A 21,211-nucleotide genomic window follows, 5' to 3' on the forward strand; every position below is an offset into this window, starting at 1 on the left:
ATGCAACTCCTACTGAGGTCAATAAGACTCACTCCCATTTACGTTATGGTCTGAATTTGATCCTTCATCTTTTTCAAACATGGGACGCATCAGCATCATACCCAAAAAGTTGTTTATACAGTTTTCTACAAAACATTAAATACTGAAAAAATAACAGCTGAACAATGACAAGTTTCATTTTCTCTCCATGCACCATACCTGATGAATATTCTGCTGAAGAAAAATGGTCAGATCTTCACATTTTGTGACACTATGTAGTATTAGCTGGAAAAAAATGTAAAATAATGCAATTAAAACAGATAACAAGAAGCTGGTATAACTCAAGCCAGAATTATTTAAGTAACCCAAATCTGTATGTTTGGCTAGATTCTCAGCTGGTGTAAATTGGATCGGATCCATTGAAGCCCATGATGTTCACAACTCTCACTTTTTTCAGCAATGTTACTAAAATGAGAGAGACAAAATTGGTGAGGTAATATATGGTGAGGTATTATCTGACCTACCTTGTCTCGCTCATATTTGAGGACCAACACAGCTACAACAACATTTACCAAAATAATATATTTTAAATCCTATTTTAGCTATAAAAGTCATAAATTCTGAGAGCTCTTTAAAAATATTAGTTCCTGATATGTGAAATTTATTGCATGGAAGTTCATTATTAATTTAAGAATGATCCGTGGGAGAAAGGGCAATTCTTGGAACCAGCTTAGAAATACCAAATCATTGGAGATTTTTAAGAGCAGGTTAGACAAACACCTGTCAGGGATGGTCTAGATAATACTTAGTCCTGCCTTGAGTGCAGGGGACTGGACTAGATGACCTCTCAAGGTCCCTTCCAGTCCTACAATTCTATTATTTCAACAGAGTCTGTTCTTTATCATTGATTTACACCCCTAGATTTTGAGGGGAGTAATAATCTTGAGGCCAAAATATGGGACTCAGGATTGGGAGAGATGGTTATATTTCTGACTTTGCCATGGGTTTCCTGTGTGATTGTGGGAAAGCCCTTCTTCCCATTCTGTCTCAGTTTTTGAGGATAAAAATATTTCCCTAATTCACAGAGATATTATTTGTACGGCTTAATTCATTATTGCTTTATTGGATTATTAAATCAATTTGAGATCTTCAGATGGAAAAAACATATAAGTGGAAAGTATTTAGTTTACAATTAATTATTAATATTTAATCAGAAAAACAAAAGGCAAGGAATATTGTAGGAAGGACAAGAAAGGAAAATCAGGGTTTCTATCTCTAACAGTGTTGTGAGGAGCTATGGAAGGATCCATTTCCAGTAACTAGAGGGGAAACTGCTATTATTTGGGGCCTGGGAGAGAAGAGGAAAGGAAAGGAAAGGAAAAAGGAGGATGTCAGAAAGCCCAATTCCCATTAAAGGGTGTGGCAGTTTGGGAGCCAATTATGTCACTTCCTCTTTGATTCTCTTCTGACACTGGAGTAAATTAGAGTAATTACGGTGGTGTCAGTAGAGTTAAACCTTGGTGAGACAGGGGAGAATCAAGCCCATTGCACTTATATAAGGGAAGTTACAAAATATATTATAGGAAGATTACACATAAAACCTTACTGTTTCGAAGATTCCATCTGCTTTGTATTTTCCTGCTGGAGTGAACTGCTGCCTTCCTGAAGACCTAAAGAGGAGAATTAAATGAACAGCAGTTCACTTTACAAGAACCAACAACACAGCAAAGAGAAATCCGTGGGCTGTAATGAATTGGAAGACTAAACGAAAAAAAAAGTGGCATTAAATAAAAGACCTTTGGCTTTTAATATTACTTTATCTGAGCTCTGATAGCTTTTAGATTTGTTTGCAATTGATCAGTTCATGTTTCTGTATCTAGAAAGAAGAAAGGTATAGATTGAAGAACTTACTGAATTTTTTCACTGCAACAAAATATAAGAACAATAATATTATAACAAGAGTGGAACAGACATTCAAAGTCTCTTCTGAGATACCCATTGTAGCTTGAAAAAATTTAAAAATATAATTACAATAGTCAGGTAGCTGCTTTGGGAAAGTTCTACTTCCAGATTAACAGGAAGGAATTCTTATCAAAAACTGTCCCATTGAATTCAGTGGGGCCAGGAATTCACCCTGAGATATCTCTGACTATTAAGACAGGTAACTGCTGTGAGCATGTGACCATTAGCAATAAACCCTTTCAGACTGTACAGATACATACTGTCCTTCATACATAGTGATAGCTACTTAGATGTATAAACAGAAACAATCATTTTATACGCACAAGAATCTTACATGATAATTAAAAATGTTCATCCCACTTACAGTGCAACCACAGCTTTTTCATTGCCCCCTGCACGCCATAAAATATCTGCAACAGCCAGGCTGAGGCATTTGGTCCTATGAGCGTCTGAAGGTTGCAGACACCTGTTGTTTTTGGATATATGAGAAACAAGCAAAAATTGACACTATTAGTGAGGCAGCCATGTAAAGATGAACTTCTCCTCTTTCAGTGTGCACAGATTCACAGCAGGTTTGGTATGTACAAAGGCCCAGATCCTCAAATGTATTTAGGCACCTCAGTCCCATCGAAGTGAATGGGAGTTATGCACTTAAATACCTTTGAGAATGTGAGACTAAATGACTAAAATCAATGAGTAGAGATGCCTCATGTAGGATATTCTCTTTGCACTGTTGGTAGAACATGCCTAGGCATGATAGACACTAACAGCTTTAATTCTGGGGGGTTGACTTTAAAGGGAGGTGTCTGTTTTTTCACGATTCTCTTACAAGGAAAAATTCACAAAATTAGCATGTGGAGCCTGGTGAAGCAATGACTGGGTGGAGGGATCATGATAAAGGGTATCATAAACAGATGGTTAAGGGTTAATGTCTCTCTTACCTGTAAAGGGTTAAGAAGCTCAGTAAACCTGGATGACACCTGACCAGAGGACCAATGGGGGATAAGATACTTTCAAATCTTGGTGGAGGGAAGTCTTTGTTTGTGCTGTTTGTTTTTGTTCGTTGTTTGCTCTTGGGGCTAAGAGGGACCAGACGTGCAACCCAGGTTTCTCCAATCTTTCTGAAACAGTCTCTCATGTTCAAAATAGTAAGTACTTGCTAGAAAAGGCGGATTAGTCTTATGTTTCTTTTCTTAACTTGCAAATGTGTATTTTGCTGGAAGGAGTTTTACCTCTGTTTGCTGTAACTTGGAATATCAGGCTAGGGGTGAGGGAGTCCCTCTAGGCTATATAAATCTGACTACCCTGTAAACATTTTCCATCCTAATTTACAGAGATAATTTTAACTTTCTTTCTTTAATTACAAGCTTTTCTTATTTAGAACGCTGTGAGGGCTTGATTTCCCCCCCTTGGTTTTAAGACCCAGAAGAGGGGATTGGGTCTGAACTCACCAGGATTGGGGGGGGAAAGGATGAGGAGGAGAAGGTTGATTTTCTCTCTATTTAAGATCCAAGGAGTTTGATGTCAGTGTTTTAACCTCTCAGGGTAGTAGCCCAGGGAGGGGAAAGTCTGGGGAGGGGGAAGTGAAGGGGGATAAGGTTAATTCCTCTCTGTTTTTAAGACCCAAGAGGTTTGGGTCGGGTTCCCCCAGGGGGCAGGGAAGGTTTTGCAGGGGAACAGAAAGTGACGGCCGCCCCGCCCCCCAACACTATATTTTGCTGGGCCGGGCCCCAGCGCTTTATCAGATCTAAGTTAGGGATTAAGCTCTAGAGCTGTATTGCAGGTCCCCACTTTTGACGCTAACAGTTCAGAAACTGGGGGAGAAATACTTACAAAGGGTTTGTTTGTCAAGCAATGAGAATTATTTAGCATATGATGAAAGGTTATAACTAGTAGTAAAGCGGTAAAAATCAGAGAAAGAGCCATTACCATAGTGAGATCTACGTAGTAGGCTATGGTATTAAAACTCTAGGGAAGCCGTACAAAAACTCCATCACTAGGCACATTTAAAATTATGATCTGTCAAAATACAAGTAACTGTCCTAGGGGAATAATCGGTGCACTGGCAGGAGTTTGACGAGCGGTGACCGGGGAGCGGCGAGTGCTACATATTCTTTTCCATCTCCACATTCTATGATATATTGTTTTATATGTGAATATGCGTTTAGTCAAAAAAAGGCCCTCAAATTTGCTTTTCAGTTCCGAAATCGCTGGACATGGTTCAGGGCTTTGTTGGGCTTTGAAGCTCAAGTCCTGAAATCCTTATCCTACTATTGACTTTATCTAACTGTCATTGTGCTGTAAATAGAAACTATTACAACTTGTTGTGAGCATCTTTCACCACAGGGAATCTCTAGAGCTCTGTGGAGCGGAGGTATTGCTAAGGTCTCACAATGCCCGAGTGAGATGCGGTAAGAAATATATTTCCAGTTGTTACAGAATGAATGGGCATGATTGGAAAACAAGGAAAATAGAGTGGCCCAAACCTTAAGGGAGAAGGTAATTGGGGAGCTACAGACAATCAGCCTCACTCAAGTCCCTGGAAAATCAGGAGCAGGGTCTCAAGGAAACGCGTGTGAACGCGTGGGAGATTGAAGGTGATCAGACAGGTACCTTTGGATCACCAAGGGGCAAGTTCATGCCCTGACCAATTCTGACTGCATTCCTTGATAGTAAGATAACTGCTCTGTGGATCATGGGGGAAAGTGTGAACATGATATATCTTGACTTCAGCAAAGCTTTTGATAGGTCTCCCACTAGTATTCTTGCCACGCAAGTTAAAAAGTATGGATTGGAATGAATGATATAGGTGCTAGAAACTGGCTTAGATGTGGTCAACAGGTAGTTGATCAACGTTGATGTCTAGCTGGCAGCCGGTACAAGCAGAGTTGCCCCAGGGGTCTGTTCTGGGGCCTTTGGTTTCAACATCTCATAATGATCTGAAACTGATGGGATGGATTTGCACCTGCTCAGCAATTTTGCAGATAACAGCTAAGCTGGGGGAGATCTGGTAGATATACTGGAGGGAGGAATAAGTCCAGAGTGACCTAGACAAATTGGAGGGATTGGACCTAAAAGAAATCTGATGAGGTTTACAAGGACAAGTGCACGAATCTGCACTTAGGACAGAAGAATCCCATGCACTACTACAGGCTGAGGTGGGGGACCAACTGGCTTAAGTAGGATAGTTCTACTGAAAAGGACGCCTGGGCTTGATTCAATGCGATCAAGAAAACTGGAATGAGTTTCAGCAGTTGCCCTTGTTGCCAAGAAGACTAACCAGTTATATTGGGGCTGCACTAGTAGGAACTATTGCCAGCAGTCGAGGAAAGCGATTATTCCCCTCATCAGCATGGTGAAGTTTACACCTGGAGTATGCGTCCAGTTTTGGGTCCCACACTACAGAAAGGATGTGGACAAATTGGAAAGAGTCCATCAGAGGGCAATGAAAATGATCAGGGGGCTGGAGCACATGACTTATGAGTAGAGGCTGAGGGAACTGGGCTTAGTTAGTCGGCAGAAAAGAAAAGTGAGGGGAGATTTGATAGCAGCCTTCAACTACCTGAAGGGGGATTCCAAAGAGGATGGAACTCGGCTGTTCTCAGTGGTGGCAGATGACAGAACAAGGAACAATGGTCTCAAGTTGCAGTGTGGGAGCTCTAGGTTGGATATTAGAAAACACTATTTCACTAGGATGGGGGTGAAGCACTGGAATGGGTTACCCAGGAAGGTGGTGGAATCTCCAACCTTAGAGGTTTTTAAGGCCCAGTTTGACAAAGCCCTGGCTGGGATGATTTAATTGGGGCTGGTCCTGCTTTGAGCAGGGGGTTGAACTAGATGACATCCTGAGGTCTCTTCCAATCCTAATCTTTTATGATTCTATGATTCTAATTAAATTGAGGCACAGAGAGATTAAGTGATTATAGGACCAAAAGTTGTATAGTGAGAAACTGGCAGATCTGAGAATAGAACCTAGGGGTCCTGACTCCTAGCCCCTTGCTCTAACAACTAAATTATACATCCTTCCACATGGGAAGTTTGGAATCGTTCTCCACTGGTTTTAAGGGTGAAAACTTTGAGTTTTAGACAATATTAGTATTAGAGCACTGGCAGCCTGAGAGATGAGGTAAAAAAAACATGTGCAGCACTTGAATTAAAAGATCTAATAATTCAAAACACTCAACATCAACCAACAAAAATTAAATAACAGATTTCTAAGTTGTATGGCTGCCTGGAATATAATGTTTAGTGAGAAAACTCTTCCTTCTCTGATGGACATGGGGCATTTGAACTAACAGAGAGAACTCAGGTTAAAAAAAAATTTGCCCATAGCCCTTTTACATCTGTTCTTGTATTCTAGCTGAGTTGTTCAGGTATTTGTGGGCAGTGCCAAAATTATATTCTGTGGATGGAGGAGGTAAAGGAGCAATAAGAAAATCCATTATTTTATTCATGTAGCTGGAAGAAATCTGAAGCCTAACGCTTGATGTGAAGCAGTCAACACCTTGAAAAGGCAGGTATAGTAGAAAAAGATGTTAATTTAAACAGTTCAGCCATGAAGACTCCTGTCCTTTTCTGATCAAGAATCAGCTTCCACTCTAGGGAGACACATCTGAAGAAAAATATGCCTCTCTCATGAATAAAACAACCCATCTAGCTATTCAAGTTTTACATGCCTGAAGGCCTTTTTTGTTTCTGCTCATAAAGATAAAGAGTTTGCCTGTTAACCAGAATTCTTTTGGGAATTTCTGCATACTTCAACAGCCCTTCTCACACACAAAATAGTGGGAAATAAAATCCTTTCAAATGAGGATGAGAAACACGAGGAGAGGAGAACAATTTCCAGATAAACAGGGCTGGGAGAAGTCACATTAGAGCAAAAAATCTATCTTAGGTATTTATATGGCTGCCATCACCTTAATATCTGAGTCCCTCACAACCATCCTGTAAGTTAGGGAAGTGCTATTATTCCCATTTTACAAATGGGGAATTGTGAGACACTGAAACAAAGGACCAGATATTCAAAGGTGTGTAGGTGCCTAAAGATGCGGGTAGATACCTAGTAGGATTTTCAAAAGTGCCTAAGGAGCTTTGGCACCTAACTCAGGCATCTAACCTGCTTAGGCACTTTTGAAAATCCCACTAGGCACCTAAAAACTATTGAAAGTCTGTCCGTGACTTGCCTAAAGAAGTCTGAGGAGCTGGGGATTCAACCCTGGTCTCTTAAGAACAAGGACAGCATCCTGACCACTGAATCTTTCTTCCTCTCCTTTTTGTAAATTACCAAATATCAGACTCCGTTTCTCCATTAAACATGGGAGCCTGAGCCTCTTAAATGTTCTGGGCCACATTTAGCCCCAGAAAAAGGAGGAAGATTTCCCATTGACCTCCACGATGAAATTAGGTTCCTGGTCCTCACAGTCAGAAAATAATCCTTTACTGACTCCAAAGGAGATTCCTAAGCAACAAACTCTAAAACTGAATTTAAGGCTCATGGTGATGTCAGACATCTACAATACGTTTACATTTGTCTTTATGAGTCAACAGTGTGCTATGAGTCAACAGTGTGCCCTTGTTGCCAAGAAGGCTAATGGCATTTTGGTCTATATAAGTATGGGCATTGCCAGCAGATCAAGGGACGTGATCATTCCCCTCTATTCGACATTGGTGAGGCCTCATCTGGAGTACTGTGTCCAGTTTTGGGCCCCACACTACAAGGAGGATGTGGAAAAATTGGAAAGAGTCCAGTGGAGGGCAACAAAAATGATTAGAGAGTTGGAACACATGACTTAAGAGGAGAGGCTGAGGGAACTGGGATTATTTAGTCTGCAGAGAAGAATGAGGGGGGATTTGATAGCTGCTTTCAACTACCTGAAAGGGGGTTCCAAAGAGAATGTATCTAAGCTGTTCTCAGTGGTGGCTGATGGCAGAACGAGGAGTAATGGTCTCAAGTTGCAGTGGGGAGGTCTAGGTTAAATATTAGGAAAAACTTTTTCACTAGGAGAGTGGTGAAGCACTGGAATGGGTTACCTAGGGAGGTGGTAGAATCTTCTTCCCAAGAGGTATTTTAAGATCAGGCTTGACAAAGCCTGGGCTGGGATGATTTAGCTGGGGATTAGTCCTGCTTTGAGCAGGGGGTTGGACTAAATGACCTCGTGAGATCCCTTCCAACCTATATATTCTATGAATATGGACAAAGGTTAGAAGCTGTCTTCAAAAATGTACCGTCATTGTATCTGGAAAAGAATACACTGTTACATATTTCTTAATGCTCCTTTAGCCGGTGCTTGAGCCACCCCTGAGTTGATTTCTTAGTTGATTGATATGTCAGATGTCATCGATTTGCAATGTTTTAATAATTTCCCCCTCCACTGTAGCCAATTTCTGTTCTCACTGAATTGATTGAGAAATGATTTCTATCATATTGCCCTCATATTCTGTAATATGATGAACCAGAGACAGTCCCTTCTAAAATTCAGGAAATTTCCTGTCTCCTTGTCCAAACTGGAGCATGACATCGCAATGTAAAACATGGTAGATCACTGTGTATTTAAAAAAAAGTCTGTTCTGAATGACAGGCTAGCTGGTGGAGCTACAGATAGATATGCTCTTCTGGAAGAATTGAGAAAAAATAAAGAAACAAAACAACAAAAATTGTGAAACTAACATGATGTCACACCCCGTTTGTTTGGAACTCTCTCCCAGAAATGGTTTGCCAGAATAATTCACTGGCTGCCTTGGATGATTCAAATCACACGCCCTGCAAGAGACTCATCCCTGAGGGTTTTAGGGCCCCCTCCCCTGTTCTGTCGGTTTACTGCATCTCATGTCTTTCCATCCCCATTCTTTCTGTCAATGAGGAATCAGTCCTTTTCACCTGGTAAGGTGGCTTCCTCATGATTATGGGGTTAATTTTTGTGCCAGGGATATCTGCCTTTGAAAGCAGGGTTACTTTATTTTGGATAGGTTGGGAGAGTTGGTTCTTCATTTGATGTTAATGTTTTACATTCATTTTTTCTATGACACTCAGGGTATGTCTAACTGTATTCAGAGGTGTGAGTGCAATTCGTGCAGGCGTACTCACGCTAAGTTTAATCTAGGTCACATGGCTAAAAAGGAGCAGTGAAGATGCAGTGACATGCGACTCAGCACGGGCCTACCTGGTACTCTGGGTATTTGTGTTCCTAGTCTGTACTGCGGTTCATGCTGTCTCATCACCACTGCTATTTTAAGCTGTACTCAATAAATCAAAGTGAGGTTGGGTATAGTTAGATGTGCTGTAATCACTCCGCCAACTCCAGCATACACATATTCTTAAAGACACATTAATTGGTATCTCAAATATTAGAAATATTGTCCACCTCTGACAATACATGTATACATAGAAGAATTTGCTACCCCAGCAATAGCTGTCTCTGACTTATCATCTCTAGTTAGAATTCCCTTTTTCCTAGTGAAAGCTGATTCTGTCTACCAAATAGCCTATTTCGAAATCCACATTTGCGTGGCACACTCTGCTTTATGAAATCATTTAATGAAAGGATGAAACAGGGAAGCTATGCCAAAGAGCTTGACAATATCCCTCAAGAAAATGAGGCTTACATTTCAAAATCTATTCAACTGAGTTTAAAATAGGCTACAGCGTATAGTCTGTGTGTGTGTGTGTGTATATTCACAGTATATGTTTGCCTAAGTAACCTAGATTAGGGCTTTGAGATAGCTGTCTGATAGTGTAGATAAAGAAAAAGATAAATTTATATATAAAGAGAATATCCAGACCTTTATCTAAAGACAAATCAAAATAATATTTTCCATATAGGTATAATATTTTCTAATGACAAAACAATGAAAATGCCTTAACTCAGGGGCCGGCAACCTTTCAGAAGTGGTGTGCCGAGTTTTCATTTATTCACTCTAATTTAAGGTTTCGCGTGCCAGTAATATATTTTAACGTTTTTAGAAGGTCTCTTTCTATAGGTCTATAATAGATAACTGAACTATTGTTGTATGTAAAGTAAAAAAGATTTTTAAAATGTTTAAGAAGCTTCATTCAAAATTAAATTAAAATGCAGAGCCTCCCAGCCAGGCCAGGACCTGGGTAGTGTGAGTGCCACTGAAAATCAGCTTTCGTGCCGCCTTTGGCACGCGTGCCATAGGTTGCCTACCCCTTAACTGATATCATATAATTAGAGCACTAATTTCACACTAGTGTCACAAAGAGATTAGTGAGAAAAGTGATGTTAAACAAAGATTGAGGTTAAAAAGAATGTTTTCAAAGTTTAGCACCAGGCACATCTCTGTTGATTTCTTTCATCCCACAAGTTTTGAATCTGGTGCCTAAATATTATAATGCCATGTCTAGTGCAAATGTCTACAACAGATAGATTAGCAAGTATGGGGCTTCTGAGGCTGGCAATATTCTAAAGGGCGATGACCTCTCAAGTTCAGGAAATTCCTGTTATGTTACTGGCAGCAGAGGTGTGTTGGCTCTATCTCCACAAGAATGATGGGTCTGAACCATTATCTGCTAAGTGCTGATTCCTGTGGAGCTCTTTTTGAGCTGATGCTATGGAGGTGCGTGCAGTAAAAGAATCTAAATATAATAGGATAAGGATCACAAACGTCATCTGACATTTGGGGATGTACCAATGTAATTTTTGCATGTTCAAAATTTTTTTGTTTAGTTGAGAAACAGAGAGAGAGAGAGAATTTGAGACCCATCCAACGTATAAGGTTCAGCTTGTTTTCAAGAGGGTATAAAATACAATGGGATAGCTCCGAAATCCCAACTTTTTTTTTCTTCACAGCCGTGGGAATGAAGGTGAGGAACTAATAACTGATTTGCAGATTTATACCAGAGTGACAATGGACATAATTTGGCCTCTGGTATTTTCATTTTGGGTCCGTGTTGAGAATAGTTGGCTAGCGGTGCTGTTTTATACCAATCTGTGCTCTAATCAGGGCTGGCTTCAGGCCCCAGCACGCCGAGCACGTGCTTGGGGAGGCACGCCGCGGGGGGCGCTCTGCCGGTTGCCAGGAGGGCAGCAGGCGGCTCCGGTGGACCTCCCGCAGGCGTCCCTGCGGAGGGTCCGCTGGTCCTGTGGCTTTGGCAGAGCCGCGGGACCAGCGGACTCTCCGCAGGGATGCCTGCGGGAGGTCCACCGGAGCCGCTGGACCGGCGAGCGGCAGAGTGCCCCCCGTGGCGTGCCGCCGTGCTTCGGGCGGCAAAATGGCTAGAGCCGGCCCTGGCTCTAATGGTGTCTTTAGGAGAGATGAGGAATAAAATGAGATTCAAAAATAGATTTTTAATTGTAGATTAACATAATCCAGATCTCCAGCAATTATAGGCATATGCAATCATTGCTTCAATGTGAAGACATACCCCGTGAGACTTACTTAGGAGCAGAGATCCAAAATTGTTCACACAACAATTAAGTGCTAATTCTCTCCCATTTTATGTCAAATCATAATTTTTGCCCTTGAAAAACTCAAAATTATATATTACAACATCAGGAATCACTGCAGAAAATCTTAACAGATATCACATAATTTCCACAAGAATCTGCACATATTGGTGGAGATTCTCCTTCTCATGTAAAAAGTCCTTTGTCTCTTTACACAATTCTCAAGGAAAGGAAATTTTAAAGTGGAAGTAAATTACACTTACACTCACTTTAAGACCCATTTACATGGCCAGACTGAAGTCCTAATGGGGCCAGAATTTCTGTCCACAAGTAGAGAAAGAGGCTGAGAGACAGATTTTAATGGTATTTAGGCACTAAAGATTCAGACAGGCACTAAAGCTTTTCCAAAAGTGTGTAGGTGCAGAAATCCCATTGAAATTAATGGGAGTTAGGTGTCCACGTGCTTTTGTAAACCCCACTATGATAAATTCCCACAGTGAATAAGATTTGTCTCTTTAGCACCAGCACAAATGCTGTGCGCTCTGAGTTTATTAGAATGTAGCAAGTAATTTTCCCTTGATGCTATGAATATCCTGTAACTTTTCTGTAAAGTAATTAAAAGATATACAGTTTTTAAATCCCATTAGGGACTTTAACTGTGTAAAATTAGTAAGGAAAAGAGCTAGTATAACTAACTTTTTGCAAGTTCATTGGGATTTTATATTGCTATGAAAGACCCCATGCATAGTATGGTCTTACAATACGTGATTGCATTCTCTTTTAAATCATTGCTTCGCCAAGGGACTCTGCAGGTTCAGTAACTGATGCTGGCCATAATTCAGGGTTTCTTTTTTTAAAAAGGTTCTTGGTTAATCACAAGAAACTAGTATGTTAAAGAAAAGCTAGTCTTTAAATCCACTGTTAAAAGGCAACTTCTATTAGCCTCAAGAAGAACAAGTAAGCAGTTGACACTTTCTCTCTTCCGGACACAAATGCAAGGGCAACAGGGCCAAGCTCAGAAAGGCTTTTTTCTGGACACACTAAGATAAAGTTTTAGTTTAATTTAGAATGGAAAAAATTTCTAGTGTCAGCTGTTGACTCACCGCACATCGCTATTTCTGTGACTGTCTCCAAAGAGAAGTTGTTGCAGGACACAGGCTTGAACTGCGGCCAATACTCCACATGGGCCGCCCTAAAATGAATAATACACTGGATGAACAAAACAACTAGCACTGTTTGATGCTGGTGAGAACTTTTCACAACCCATGTGTTTTCATTCAAGTTTAAAGCCATCCTTTGATGCATCTGTTTTGCTTACTGAATTTGCAGCATTATGCTGCTTTTTGAAGCAACTGAAAAGTCAGCATTACTAATTGAGGTTCTGTTTCCTCTGTCTTCTGTTTGAAAGTGCCTAGAACATACCGTACAGACTATCTATGAAGTCAAGGACAGGAGTTTTATCTCCTCCACCATCAACCAAAAATATTGCTCCTAATGCCCCTTAAATATGCACCTTGCCTGAAGATGAAAACAAATGAGGAAGACCTATATTCCTACCTTTTGAAATTAATCCCTAGGCAGAGCCCCCCACCCCCACAGCCTATTCATGAATTCAATCCCATACAAACTCTCAAAATAGGATTTCAGTGGTATATATGTTTGGTGTGGGCCCTCTGCACAGGGAAGAATTTCACCCACAGAGAATAACAGGGAGAGACTGAAGTTGTGTGCTAAATGGGCTTGATTCAGACACTGTCACGGGAAGATGAAAAGCTCCTCTCTCTGCATATGTTACTGTTTTCAAGTCCAGGTTCACACTTAAATATATGAGCCAACCCTTTATATTCTTGTGCATTAATGTGATCTGCCATCTTAGAGCATTATGAAAAACAGGTCAGCTGCAATACGGTTTAAAGTATGTAAGAGGATTCAATCCACTCTTCTGTCAAAGGCCTAGAAAGGCATGGCCCATCACAAGCTCACATTTTAAACTGCATCCAGTTATGGAATTTTTATTTAGTGAGGCACTTCATTTTGTTACTTATTATAGGTATGTGCAGTACCTTGCGCAATGAGGTCCAGGGGCGGCTCTAGCTTTTGTGCCACCCCAGGCACGGCAGTCAGGCAGCCTTCAGCAGCTTGTCTGAGGGAGGTCCCCGGCTCTGCAGATTTGGTGGCTTGCCTGCGGGAGGTCCGCCAGTCCCACAGCTTTTGCGTACCCATCGCTGAATTGCCGCCAAATCTGCAGGACCGGGGACCTCCCGCAGGCAAGCCGCTGAAGGCTGCCTGACAGCTGCCCTCACAGGGACAGGCAGGGCACCCCCCGTGGCTTGCTGCCCCAGGAATGCGCTTGGAGCGCTGGTGCCTGGAGCCGCTGCTGATCAGGCCCCAGCCCCTGAAGGAGGCCTCTAGGTGGTACCACAGTATAAATAATAGATAATAAATGCATTTCATCCAGAACAAATATTCAGCAGAGAAACTTAACGTTTTCTTCACTCTCTCAATAAATCATTTAAATAACTAATGAGTGAAACTTTGGAAAACTGACCTGTGGAAAATAGCAGGGTTTATTTCAGTCTGTCAAGGAAAGCTCCTGATATTAAAAGTTTACATGAAACATAGCAACTGTTTCATATCACTCAGAACTACTACGGTTTAACAACTAGAGTGAAACACAGAAACTAACACTGTAAAGCAGCAGTATACAACCAGTTAAGTGAAATCAAGCTAGGAAGTGAAGAGAAAAATAAAGTATCCATTTGAAATTTACAAATGTAACCAGAATTCCAGGGTTTACTCCCCTTCTCTTGGCCTCCATAGGACCTCTAATGGAAGACAGACATCTTTAACGACCAAAGATGTTCTAGATCTCAAGATGATGGCACCTCTTGTAGCAGAATGTTTCCTAAAGCATTGGTTCAAAATTGACTTAAAGGAATAAATGTCACCTACTGATTCCCCATACTTCCTGGAGCACCTTGAGTTTTCTTCTGAAGTTTTCCATCTAGCCCAATTCTCCTTAAAAGATTTAGCTATTTTGCAGATTTCTGAAGTAAAATTCCATTCATTAACCAGTGATGAAAAAGAAAAAGGAATATCTTTTAAAGAAGGATGGTTTCTTTTATTAAGGTAACACACAACTTCTGGAAACTTTAGGTTACAGGTAAAGATCATTGAGCTTTTAAGGAAGTCATTTACTGTACCTTTTTTTGAACGATGCCGTATTTTAGCTGTGGTACACTGTTAAATGTAAAGTTCTGTATTTTCCATTCTTCACTGAAGCAGCAAAGGCTTGAGCCAAACAAAAGATTTTTTATTTCCTAAAAAAAAAAGGGGGGGGGGGACTCTCATTTTAAAAACAAACCCAATAGGTATATTTTCTTTCCATAATTTATAATAAGAAGGCATGTGGCAGGATAATTACTAACTTTATATAACCACCCTTTTAATTTCTGTTTTGTAAATACTGTAAATAGCAGGGCAATTCCACTGAAAAGGAGTCATTTTTTCCTTTTCCTGCAATGTTCCTTCAGCACATTATGTTCCTTCAGCACATAATGCTATGTGTTGCTCAGCATTATGAGCTTTTTTCTGTAGATCATTGGATAAATGGTGTTTCTTGAAATGTTCACAGAAGACAGCCTCAAACTTAACTACGAGAGGAATAATATGTACTACTGGTTAAAAAAAAAAGATTTTGCTATGGTCTTCTCTTGAAGAGTTTTCAATTTCCCACACCTCAGTAAAAGATATCATCAATTGGGGTGAAATATAAGCTGTGAAAGAAGTACTTTAGCTGGCACACTATGTAGAATAGACAATCTGTTTCACCTACCAAAGGTGGTGGTATGAGACCCATGTGGTTCAAAGTTTTGAATAACACTTGTGTTGGGACATGTAACAAACTATCACATTCAGATATTAACACCAAGCAAATTTGGACTCAAGTATCACAGGGGTAGCCATGTTAGTCTGGAACTGTAAAAGCAGCAGAGAGTCCTGTGGCACCTCATAGACGTCTGTTAGTCTATAAGGTGCCACAGGACTCTTTGCTGCTTTTACAAATTCGGACTGTTGACCCCAATCAGGAGTAACTTTATTGAAATCAATGGAGTTATGCTAGTGTGAATGGATGTAAGTAAGAATCAGACTCCTTCAGTGTTTGGATATTTATTCAGACTACTTTGCTATAGAAATCAGGCTGGGAATCATTCTCAAGAGATTTGTAGTGCTTTTTAGCTCTGGTTGAGTGGGAAGTGCTATAAAAATAGCCCTTCACATGGTTTTTAGAGACTTCTGCATCTGCCTGAAATAAAAGAGATGAAGATGCATGAGAAAATGGAGGGAGCACTAGGGAATAAAAATAATTCAAATTACTCTAAACCTCATGAAAGGTTTCGTTTGGGGATAGGTAAACATGCAGATTTGTTTCTGTTAGAGAGAGAGAAAGATGAAGATACAGAATAACTCTTATTTTAGCCAAACCAGTTTGTCCACAACTAGTGATAACCCAGGTGTGCTAATGAACAAGTCTACACCTTCCCACTCATAAACATACAATACCAACACACCAAGCGCCTGATTCATCCTGAACTGAAGCCAGTCAATTAGGAGTCTTTCCACTGACTTCAGTGACATTGGATTAGGACCCGAGTAAAATGGGGGAAATAAATTCTTATTTTGTACTTGTTTGTGAGGTTTCGCAGCTCCAAACATATTCTATGAAACAATAACAATACATTGAACCTGTATAGTACACTTCATCCAAGGATCCTGAAGCACTCTACAAAAAATAATTGATGGATGAAGCCTTACAATATAACTATGAGGACGGTAAATACAATTATTACTATTTTACAAATGCATAAAATGGATGGAGGAGTGTGAGTTGCCCAAGGTCACCCAGAAGTCAGTGGAATATCAATAAGAGATACCAGTAGTCCTCCTTCTTTATTCTAACCCCCCTTTAAAATACTGCTTTTGAAATAACTGATTAAAAATTAGAAAAGGTCAAAGATGCACAATTGACTGGAACCATTAACAAAGGAATGTAAAAATGTAATTTTAATGATTACTAGGATTCACTGGATTATGAATTTCAGATGCACTAAATATAAAAAACAAAACCTATTGTAGGTTTGTCTTACTCAATAAAAATAACAGGTTTTAATGCATCATTTTGTGTTTATTATCATACGTTTGTCTTACTTTTGCTAGGGAAATATCAATTGCCTTTGATACTATTTCAGGTGTATACAGCGTTGAAAGTTCTGGGATCCTGCTAACTTCCCCAATCGTTGCTTCATCATCGAAATCAACTGAAAGAGAAGAAACCTTGTAATATGCAGAATGTTGTCTGGTAAACCAAAGTCTGCCCTCCAATACCTCCAGGTAACCCACTGCTAGTGGTTTATCATAATGACCGATGCAACTTTAATGCCGCTGATCTTTAAAAAGTTACGATACAAATTAGATCATGAGAGACACTGTTTCTTATGCCCTAATAATTTTGTATTAAATTTGTTCAATGGACAATTAAATGAAAATGGCTTATTTGTTTGTTTAAATTTCCTAAGTGCTAGTTGCACTTCTTTGGCCTGGCATCTAAAAGTTAAACTGGGATTGAAGTGAGCATACAATCTTATCTAGGAAATTAACACACAAATGTATGTACCTCGAATCAACTAAGACTTGATCAAAAACAGACCATTATGCACATTGCTGTTAAGTTTTATTTGCTGTGAAAAATATGAGAGATAGACCAAAGCGAAGCATGACATGACATACCTAGTTCTAGGACATCTTTCATCTGGTCACTTTTATAGGATATAGATGATGGAGTCTTTCTAAATTAAAATGAATTAAAGAACAAATTACCAAAGGTTGGCATTTAATGAAACAGCAATATAGAAGATTAAGTTAAACAATGTGTAAACAATCAAACCTTATTAGGGCAAAATCACATTTTTCACAGGAGTATATGGCATTCTGTATGGGATATAGACAATCACTAAAGCCAACAGAGCAGTCTGCACATTGCAACATAACTCAATCAATTTGTATTACTAAATGTTACTCCACTATGACTCAGATCCTGCAAGCTCATATGCATGGGCAGGACTCTATACCCTCATGGAGTCTCAATTGAGGTCTGTGGCGCTCTGCATGAGTACAATGTTTGGGTGCCCACAACTCAGCTTGCAGGACAGGGACCCATGACGTGAAATTCACTCCTGCATAAGGCCTATGGACCACTTAAATCCAACTTAAATCCTTAAAATAAAATTTAAGTGGGATATAAACTGTGCTGGCTCACACACTGACCTTATTTGTAAATTGTGTATCAACAAGTTAAACGTTTATAGAAATAAGTAAATGATGATAAAAGCTAATTTTTTTCAAACTTGGCTATGAAGTTAGACTCCTAAATATCAGTCGGATTTTCAGATGTAGCACAGGCTTGTTGCTCCGATTGAATTCACACCAAAGTGAATACAGTCCAAGGAAAAGTTTCCTACTGTCATTGTTAAAGAGGATTTTTTTTTCAAAATAATAACACTGAATCATTTTTTATCCATCTTTTGTTTGGAAAGCTTTGTTGCAAATGACAGTTCTTTCAGAAACTGTATGGAATAATTTCCTCGGAAACACTCTTTGCATGCATGCTATTATCAAAGCAACAGTTGCTGCCATATCACATACTTTTCATTAACTTAATTTCCTTTTTTCACTGTGTAAAAGGAGATGAATGAAAGCAGAACACACATACACACCACACTCGGGACTTTTCCAGTCTGAAAACTTTTTGGCACCTTTTTCCCTTACAAGCCTTTCTAGAACATAGAAGTAGGAACTATCATGCTGTCTTTCTTCATAAAAGCATTAAGGAATTTATTCAACTAAATCTGGCGGCATGCACCGAGTCACAACAAATAGACACTCTACGGTGGGAAATGAATCACCCATATTACTAGTAAGTCAAAGTAAAAGAATTAATGTTCATGGGCTCAGTCCTGAGATCTAAGTAGGTGGGTTGAGAGCAAATATGCATAGCAACATACTAAAAGATCCTGAGCAACAGTGGAAAATAGCAGTACCTTTTACTACAGTGCTTTTTAATATACAATTAGTAGCAGTAGTAGTATTTATATGCATTAGGAGTGATAATCATGGAGCAGAACTCCACTGTGCTGGGTGCTCTATAGAAACAGATCAAAAATACAGACCTTGCCCCAACGAGATCACAATCAAAGAATAAGACAAGACACCCCAGATGGATACAGAAGGACGGGGGAGCACAAGGAAACAATGAAACAGTATTGGTCAGAATGATGGGCAATGGTCTCAGCACACCAGCGGACTAACCATTGTCAAGTAGATTACAGTACATTCTAACAGATCTTACTAATATCGGTTTCCATCATTCTTTTCAATTCATTTTTTTTCTGTGCTACTTACTCATATTTTCATACTCACTGGTCAGGTGGAGAGTCCCAATAAAATCGATGTTTGCACACAGAATGTGTTTCAACTGAATACTGAAGTCACTCAACCATGCTTACAACAGTACCATGCTTTTTTATTTTTATTTCTGAGACTGCAAACTGTTCCACCTGGCTTCCTAGCAAGAATGTTTTTCCTTTCAAGGTCAACCCCTTTGGGTCTAGTCTTACACATACAGTGACTCTGAAAGCTGAGATCGCAATACACATAGGATTTGGATATAAACGAAAGTTACAAAAAGTGCCATTTGGTAGAAGTCATTGTTCCTATCTACATCAGGATTGTTTACACTTAAAAGAGTGTGTGTGTGTCACCAAAAAAAGCCACTCACGTCCATTTACATTACATTGCACTTAACCATGGCCCAGGTCGAAGATTTGATCACTAATTGAGCAACAAAGGTGACAGGATATATTACAGAGATTATAGACTAGGATTGTTGAAGAAGACGACAGCCAAATGCTGCCAATGGCAGTCTGAAATGGAAGGACAGGGTTTACTGATCGTGTTCTTTCCCCCTTCAGAAGGAGCCTATCATGCAGCCTTGCATCAGCATTTACATCTCTGTCTCTATATATAGTTTTTATGGGATCCACAACCATAGTATCTGTGCTTACAAACATTAATAAATTTATCCTCTTTAAAGTACTCTACAGGAATGGAAGTATTATTATCCCTATTTTTATAGATGGGGAACTAAAACACAGAAGAGTTAAATGCCTTGCCCAAGGCCACACAAGGTGTGCGTGGCAGAACTAGAAACTGAACTGAACCCGATCTCCATCCATTGTCTTAACATGCCCAATCACCTTAGTATCTGACTGCCTTTTGAAACAGAAATGACTGGAAACAGGATAAGTTAATATTCTGACTCTTTCCTCTCCAAACCTCTTCTTCTCCCAAAAAATCCTCAACGTGAAAGCAATTGCAAATGAAAAAATATATAGACCCACCACTGAAAGAACTGAAAGAAAGTCTAAATGGATGATCTCAGAAAACTTCCAGGGTGTATATCACTGGGGAAAGCACCAAAAGCAGAGCTCCACGTAAGATGGTTTCCTGCACAGAAGGGTATTTTTGCAGATGGAGATTATTTGTGAGCTCCCTTCTTAAGTTACTTGAAACTTTGTCAGAACTTTAACTGTTATTTCCAGTTCAGCAGATGGCTACCATTCCAGGAACATTTATTGTGCATATAAAATCATACAATTAAAGCACTTTGCAAGGAGGAAGTCATCTGTCGTCAGAAAAATGGGGCAGGAAGAAAATATGTTTTATTATAAATATACCATACTGTACTTTCTCCAAATATTTGAACATTCCTCTTTCAACTCCATGCATAGAAAATGTTGTTTACATGGGACAACCAAACTCAGAGAAAGTTCTTCCCTCTACACAATAATGCATGTGTCCTCTACGGTTTCCTATTTATATTAACCTACGCTGGAGGTCAAACAAACAAACGTGCTTCTAAAATAGCAATGGTCACCAGCTATTTCAGAGTAACTAACTGTGTTGGAAAACTATGGTTTCCTTGTCAATTTTATTCATTCTGCAGCTCTTGCATGGTACTTACATCTTGCCTCTGAAATAACGTAGAGATTCAGAAGAATTCCTACAGGTTCTGAAACAATCCTAGAGTTGTATACTGTTCTGTTGCTGTACACACAGTACAACAGATGTATACAGCCCTTATTCCATTCTTGTGATACTGGAGCCTGGAGCCCATAGGGCTAGCTTGCCTTTATTACATTCACTGTCTTGCCTTCATTATATTTAGCTGTTTTCATTATATTCAGCTATAACACAAGAAACCTACGGTATCTTGTAAGACATTAGATGAAGCATAAGTTATCATAAGTGTGGTTAAATAAGCCATAACCCATGGCATAGATCAACTGTTACCTTTAGATTTTAAGAACTAGGGAGAGCTTGTTCAATAGTAGGAGGTGGAATGTGCCAGTAAGTGCCACCACAAGGAGCATAGGAGTAATAACCCAACATCTGCTTAAGCAAGGGCTGATGGGTATGATCACAAGCTGACATGGTAGTACAGGGATCGGCAACAACTGGCACACGGCCTGGCAGGGAAAGTCGCTGGCGGGCCGGGACGGTTTGTTTACCTGCAGTGTCCACAGGTTTGGCCAATTGCAGCTCCCTCTGGCCGTGGTTTACCACTCCAGGCCAATAGGGACTGTGGGAACCGGCGCAGGCTGAGGGATGTGCTGGCTGCTGCTTCCCGCAGCTCCCATTGGCTTGGAGCGGCGAAACGCGGCCAGTGGAGCTGCAATTGGCCGAATGTGCAGACACTGCAATTAAACAAACCATCCCGGCCCGCCAGCAGCTTTCCCTGCCGGGCCATG

At 40.1% G+C, this 21,211-nt stretch overlaps 1 protein-coding gene across 1 annotated transcript in view; it reads right to left on the bottom strand.

Annotated features, from left to right (window-relative positions):
• Positions 1-21,211, bottom strand: part of MINDY4 (MINDY lysine 48 deubiquitinase 4) — an 89,544-nt gene that overhangs the window by 36,358 nt on the left and 31,975 nt on the right. The window contains exons 6-12 of the mRNA XM_032764669.2: positions 17,133-17,191; positions 16,554-16,663; positions 14,549-14,665; positions 12,449-12,537; positions 2,306-2,407; positions 1,586-1,649; positions 199-264 (exon numbers count right to left, since the gene is read on the bottom strand). Of these exons, the coding sequence (XP_032620560.1) occupies positions 199-264; positions 1,586-1,649; positions 2,306-2,407; positions 12,449-12,537; positions 14,549-14,665; positions 16,554-16,663; positions 17,133-17,191 (607 nt within the window). The remainder of the gene's footprint in view (positions 1-198; positions 265-1,585; positions 1,650-2,305; positions 2,408-12,448; positions 12,538-14,548; positions 14,666-16,553; positions 16,664-17,132; positions 17,192-21,211) is intronic.

Source organism: Chelonoidis abingdonii, chromosome 2 (assembly GCF_003597395.2).
Source record: "Chelonoidis abingdonii isolate Lonesome George chromosome 2, CheloAbing_2.0, whole genome shotgun sequence".
NCBI lineage: Eukaryota > Metazoa > Chordata > Testudines > Testudinidae > Chelonoidis > Chelonoidis abingdonii.